The 7,433-nt window shown below is 36.2% G+C and overlaps 1 protein-coding gene across 1 annotated transcript; it reads right to left on the minus strand.

Annotated features, from left to right (window-relative positions):
• Positions 1-4,823: 4,823 nt before the first annotated feature.
• Positions 4,824-6,339, minus strand: LOC139709968 (octanoyl-[acyl-carrier-protein]:protein N-octanoyltransferase LIPT2, mitochondrial-like). Its single transcript, XM_071621920.1, has 3 exons — positions 6,150-6,339; positions 5,497-5,778; positions 4,824-5,074 (listed from the first exon to the last, which is right to left on the minus strand). The coding sequence occupies exons 1-3, from the start codon at positions 6,337-6,339 to the stop codon at positions 4,833-4,835; spliced, it is 714 nt and encodes a 237-aa protein (XP_071478021.1). The 3' UTR covers positions 4,824-4,832.
• Between the last annotated feature and the right edge of the window lie 1,094 nt (positions 6,340-7,433).

Below are 7,433 nucleotides of genomic sequence, written 5' to 3' on the forward strand. Positions count from 1 at the left end.
TATGTAAGTGTGGTATAGGTATTCTGTATGTCTCCCGTACTTGGTATACTTTGATATTAAAAATTTCGTCAATGTTTCTCTACACGACTAATACTTTTAAAAATCATATCTATTGCATCTGTCACTGTTTGTATTTTTGGAATATGTGTACATGATTGTACAAATTTTATTTGTTTTCATAAATGAACCAAACAATCTACAACCCCCCCCACACATATATATATATATATATATATATATATATATATATATATATATATATATATATATAATAATAATGATAATAATAATAATAATTAGACAAATTTGTATAGCGCAGCTACTATGTAAATATACTCTACTGCGCTGTGATGTAACAGGGCTCCTGTCACTGATTAGACACACGAAAATAAATAACAAATTAATCAAAGGCTTCTGAAAAAAGATTTGAAGACAACAAGTGATGATGCCTTCCTCAGTTTCTCAGGTAATTTATTCCAAAGTTTTGGAGCAGCACAGCTGAAGGCACAGTCCCCTAAAGTTACTTTCGTTTTTAAGTGAGATTGCTTTAGAAGCAACTTATCCTGTGTACTTCGTAAATTATGAGAATATGAGTGTGATTTCATTGATATCAATTCTGATAAATAACCAGGTGCTTGACCATACAATATTTTATAAACGAGTATCAAAATTTTAAATACAATTCTCTGTCTTACTGGCAACCAATGTAACTTCTTCAAAACAGGTGTAATATGTGAAAATTTTGACGAACTGAACACAAGTCTCGCACATGCATTCTGTACACGCTGAAGCTTGGTTATCTGTGAATCTGGTAAACCAAACAATAGCCCATTACAATAATCAAGCCTATAGCTAATGAATGCGTGAACAAGAGTTTCAGCGTCTTCCTGGCTCAAATATCTACGAATGTGACGCAAGTTATGCAACATATAAAAAGCAGACTTGCATGTGGTTGATAATATATGCTTCTCCATGTTTAAACGAGAATCAAGCCATACACCCAGGTTTTTCACAGAGCTCGATGGTTTAACTTCCAAATCTCCATCTGATATCTTACTAATATCCAGCTTTGCTACTTGTCTTGGTGTCCCCACAACAAGAAACTCAGTCTCAGTCAGCTTTCTATATATATATATATATATATATATATATATATACACATGTATATATATATATAGAAAGCTGTGTTACTATGGGGTTTTGGCACTAGCCATGGCTCAGTGGCCACAACAAGAAACTCAGTCTCAGTCAGCTTTCTATATATATATATATATATATATATATATATATATATATATATATATATACACATGTATATATATATATAGAAAGCTGTGTTACTATGGGGTTTTGGCACTAGCCATGGCTCAGTGGCCTGGGGCCACTAAAAACTGATGTTGGACCACCAATTTTCTGACAAGGCTATCTTTAGTGGCCAAATTAGGCACTTAAAATTCCAAAAGGATTTTGTTTCCTTTTATTTTGGGCCACTACATTGTGTGTGCGTGTGTTTTGTTGTTGTTTTTGGAAAGCGGAGGGGAACAAAATTTCACTTTGAAAGATCTTAGTGGCATGAATGGGCCATCAGAGATAAAAAAAATAATAATGTCGAGCCCCGCTGTTAGTTTATCATTTCTAATAAAATTACCTCTGGTCTAAATGTTATTTTAGAGGCAAGTCATTTGTTTGTTTTATATGTCTATTTCAGAGAAAAATCTAACAAACATCACTACAAAACTGTTTAAAAAATACATGAATAAAAGAAAAGATAGGGTAAAAATACTGGTAGACAAAATTGTTCCATCCCCAGAGCTAATAAACATAGACACAACTAAATTGATGAGTTCATTGTAAAACCATTTTCCAGTTGTGTACACATACATGTATATGTTTATTAGATATCTATTTCAGATTGAGCACTTATGCTGAACTGATTATTAAACAATATAGTTCTGGCTTTGGTCAGTTGCCTGACAGCAGTGGAATCAACAACATTCTTGGAACTCCAGTAAATCACATGATACACACACATTCACAACTATCAGCACAAGTGAGAATACTTCTTCTGTTTTATTTTGTTGTTTTTTTTTTGGTTTTTTTTTTTGGTTTTTTTTTTTAATGTAGAAATACACATGCATTTTACATGCTGGTGAGTAGACTATTGATAAAATCCTGTTGGGAACGCAAGCAAACTTTGGAGCTGCTAATGACAACATTACTCAATGCAGGATGCATGAAATTTGAATACCGGTATACATTATATATATATATATATATATATATATATATATATATATATATATATATACAATGTATATGTATTGATACACTGGTCAATATACACCATAGTATAACTGATTAATTTTAGATACATTCTTGTACACTGACAGATATTAAGCCAAAGTATGGTTATCATACAAACACAGTATGAGAATGACATTACATGTACAGGCTTGTATCATGATTAATCATACACAGTATGAGAATGACTTTAAAAACTAATTACTTATACACACATCAAAATTATATTTATACATTACGAGAATAGATATAAAATGCAGCACCAAGTTCATTTATGAGGGAAAAGAAAAGAAAACTTGGAAAAATGTGTCATGAAGAAACAATAGATAAAGCATGTAAATACCACACAGGCCTTTGTCACCAAAAACCACAAACGAGCGTAAATTCCCAATCAACATGAGGTGTTCAGTCCTTGTAAAGTTATAAAGACATACGAAAGAGCTGTTTGTAGGGTTCAAAATCTGCTTTGCCTTGATAGATATATGAATGGACAATCATGCCAGCATAAAATGTGACAACAGTCACAATCTTTATACAGTCACTGGTGTGGAAATACTTTTGCATACTGTGCTAATGCTTTATTTCACTGATTGAAGTAACAGTGCAATGTTTGTCCTGAAGGACACACTCTAAAGTCAGGCATGAAATATGATTTCAAATTGCTTTGCTTACAAACAAGTGGCAATGTCACACATTCGGTATAATTTCATTAACTCTTTATGTGCCATGTTCGCACATCCCACTCAGTCGATGGCGTGCCAGCTTCGCATATTCAGCTCAAACGCAGTAATCCGCTTCAACCGATTGATAAATCGCCTAATCCCACGGTACAATGAAAGCTTTTCTAGCGCTTTTGTTCCTTTTACATACAGCTTGCATTCTATGTGGTGATTGACTTTAAAGCAGTGTTCCCAACTAAGTTTGCATGTACATTCGAAGTTTCTCTCACGGTTTCATGTGTAAAAGTCATGCCTTCACAGTCGTGTAGCAACTGGTTGTTAAAAAAAAAATAAATAGAAATAGATTTGTCATGCAATTCATATCAAAGCAAAGCTTGGCACTCCTCTTCAACTTTGCTCACTATTATGTCCAGCTTAACAGATATTTGTAGAAGTTATACAGATTGGAAAAACAGAATTCTTTCACAAAGCATGACTACCTTTGTGTCTCAGGATAACGTGGCACACAGGGGGTTTCCACCATGGCAAATAAAGAGTTAATCTATTACTCTATACATGTATTACCATTATGAAAATCTTGATAATGTTTCAAACTATTCATAAACAATAAATCACCTAGAGCTAATCACTACAACCACACTTCAGACAAAAATCAAAGTCAGTTGTGATCTCCCTGTGTTCAACATAAACATGAAAATGTTCATGTCCATCTACAGTATCCAAAACATGGCAAGTTTTAAAATTTAGCTCAAGAATCAATGTGTGACATCTTAGAGGTACTGTATTTGTGCTGAGAAGAAAGGCGTTGACCCTTACTTTTTTTCAATCAAATATAGAGACTTCTTTAAGAAGTAAGAATAAAATGGCATATTTCTATCAAGAGTACATAGACTTGCAGCTATCTTCTCTTAGAAGTCAGGAGATATGACTAGAAGTTGGGCATTTGCGGCATGATTTCCCCTTGTAATGCCCCTCACAATAATACTGTTTTGTCATTTCTCCTTCTTTCTTTACAATTATTGGAGCTAAGCTAGACCCCAGACAATATCTAATGACCCTGACAGAACCTACCACACAGCAAATCCTGCAGAGCAAACACATTGCACTATCCAACCTGTAAGAAACAGGTTTATCACAGAAAAAAAAATACTTTCATCTTGACCATAATAATCACAGTTTGAACAGACCAAAAGTCATTATATTATTCAGCACACACCATCCATTTACTATTTTGTATATATACAAAATAGTAAATGGTCAAGAGTGCAATGGCACAAGATTTTGCACGTGGCAAAAGATAAGATGCTCTACTCAGTGAGGCAAATCCAATTGGAATAGAGAATCTCATTTTTAACAGAATGTGAAATCTTGTTCCATTGCTTGAATAAAGACCACTACAGTATTTTATTTTACACAACATTTTGGACGTTGATGAGTGTGGTCCAAGCCAAGGACTTTCATGTTATCATATTTCAGTACTGCTAACCATTTCTCAGGAAAGGCAACTGGTACAATTGGACAAGGAAGTGATTGAGTAAAATGACTGACAGTAACTGATAGAGTGCTCATGGCAAAAATATGAATATTGAGTTGTCAGAGGTGAGCAAAAATGCTAACCTGCATACTTAGCAGCCTATCATGTACATAACTGTACATGGATGACATCACTATGTGCTATTCAAAAATGCTCTACAAAAAGAGCAGCTGACCAATAAGAATCTTTTGAGGCATTGCATAAATAAGAATAATATAGAGTCATCAACTTTAAAGTGTTTGCATGTAAAATGAATGTCCTTTGTCTGCCCATCAAGTAAGAATTGTCTCTCCATGGCAACAAGCACCACATCATCTCTATGCCACGCCCTGCCTGCCCCTGTCTGCATCCTCCAAGATGCATCCAAACTGTTCACTAAAGGAGTTCAGAAATGGTTCTATGGTGTCCTCAACGGCAACATCCCTCCCAAGCTCCCGGCTGAGTGAGGTCACTCCCTTACCCTCAATCCCGCATGGCACGATGTGGTCAAACCAGCTCAAATCAGTGTTGCAGTTGAGTGCCAGGCCGTGGCTTGTTATGTAGCGGCTACAGTGAATTCCTGCACAGAAATTTTATGGTTGTATTTGAATGACTGAACACATATTTCAAATTGAGTATAAAAATACAATTTCATTGATCAAACACATGTTGCTGGCATATTTCTAAAATTCATCTCCACCTCTCTCCTGCAGTGTAGAAAGCCATTAATTGTTCGCAAAGTAAGGTGCAACAAACAGATGATAACACTGATGCAAGAAGTACATTTTACATCCCTGTCTGGAAAATTAAAGAAAAAGCTTGAATACAAATTACAATTTATCTTCAAGGAACTCAATTACTGAAGCTTTTTTCTCTCTCCACATGTTCTCTCACAGCACAGCCAGTTCTTTAATCAGTGGGTTCAGAATGAATAAAGTTAAAGAGACAGTCATTTCATTTTAACAATCCGAGCACTTTATGTCTGCCTACTAAATCACTCACCTATTGCAGCAATTTTCCTATCCCCGACCCAGACACCAGTGTGAGGTGACCTTTCACCTTGGATGCCAAACTTATCGCACGTCCTGATAACGACGCCCTCTAGCTGTTCCACATACCATCGCACACTGCGATTATAATGAGTCAGGTCCAGGATGGGATAGGCCACCAGCTGACCCGGGCCGTGAAAGGTGATTAATCCTCCTCGCTCAGTCCGAAAGAAGTCAGCACCTAGTGATCTGAGTCTTTCTTCGTCGTCAGGAGAATATCCTTTGGTTCTGATACCTTGGAATCAAGCCACAAAGGTTTAGATAATAAAACGATAGATAGAATGGAATACAATAGAATAGAACAGAACAGAACAGAACAGAATAGAATAAAACACAACCCAACACAACACAACACAACACAACACAACAGGATAGAATAGTAAAGAATCAAATAATATGAATAACATAGATAACAAAGAAAATGTTAAACCAGTCACAGTCACAATTGATGCAATGCTTGATATTTGGATTACTAAAGAAAGTTTTCACCAGACACTGCTACGTCAACTCCTATTGGTGTTTAGGTATGACATGCTACAGTTGTAAAGGATAGAATTTATGAAAATAAACAAACAAACAAACAAACAAATAAAAAAACTGGCTTACCAATTGTATACACAGGACTGTGTGTGCATAGTAAGAGCAAGTCCTGAGTTCCTTCGTGCCGTCGCTCCTTATCTGTGATTGACTGGAGCACATCCAGCTGTCGTCTGACCAATTTCTGCTGCAGATCCCAGGCTCTCCTGTATGATATGCAGCCTAAATTGAGGACGGATACCAGTCTCCTTAAACCCATGGTGGCTATCTGAAGGAGTTAGGTCTCATTTCTCCGGATGAAATTCTTACAGTCTGAAAACGAAACAAAACAAAACAAAACAAAGAAGACGAAATAATAACAGTGTAACACCCTGCCTAGCCAGATAACTACATGTATCATCATGATGCAAAAATGCACTGAAAAGTGAAATCATAGAGACAGAACACTGAAAATATGATAAAGCACCAAATGTGCATACAGGTGTTGCATAAGTTTGAATTGTACCATGTGATGACGAAAATCTCAGTTGCCCCGGCTGGCGTGGTGACCATACATGCATACGTAGCATTTTTCTGGCAACTTTGGTACAATGGTATTTAATCATAATCGCATATTCTACCAGGCTACACATGTCTGGATTTCTACACATTTCCCTATTAAATTTCAATTTAGTGTTACCAGCTACACTCATGTCATGACATAGCCCGACCAGACGCTGTTACGCTATGCGAACTCTATGTACCATGTACAGCGACTGGGCTGTGTATAGTTAGTCATGACACAAATATTGTTGTAGCCCGACCAGATGCCGTGGACAACTCGCCTGGCCTTGGACTTGCTTGCTGTGCAGCGACATGGCTCTCATGTACAGTGTAGACGTTATGCCGTATGCGGGCGCACAAGGCGAGGTTAGCAATCAAACATAACATATATTAATAAGTAAAGGCAATTAACTGAATGCGAGAAACAATATGTTATCACTCACACAAATATCAATGTATGGGACTATGCAATGATATAAGCGAGAGAAGACATTAACAACCGAGCTCCGAGTATGTACGACAGCATTTAAATTTAGAAGTCTAGATCCGTTTCCAAAATCAGGCATCAGCATCATATTGATCTCGAGAAGAAAATGTGAAATTCTACAATACATACCCTCCAAAAGTTGAGAGAAGTGACAGAAGGACTGTTCAGACGTGTTTTTTCCGTCTGTGTAGTTTAATCTAATTTGCATAAATTTAAATATTCATAAATAAATGCATTTTTTTAAAACATCGATTTGCATTCCGCCCTCTCCGTTTGGTGTGAGTTAATAATACGTCCAAGGCAAGCGTCTTCTTGTATTATTC

The sequence above is a fragment of the Diadema antillarum genome, unplaced genomic scaffold (genome assembly GCF_040938485.1).
Source record: "Diadema antillarum isolate AM-2024a unplaced genomic scaffold, OU_Dant_1.0 scf00000038, whole genome shotgun sequence".
Lineage (NCBI taxonomy): Eukaryota > Metazoa > Echinodermata > Echinoidea > Diadematoida > Diadematidae > Diadema > Diadema antillarum.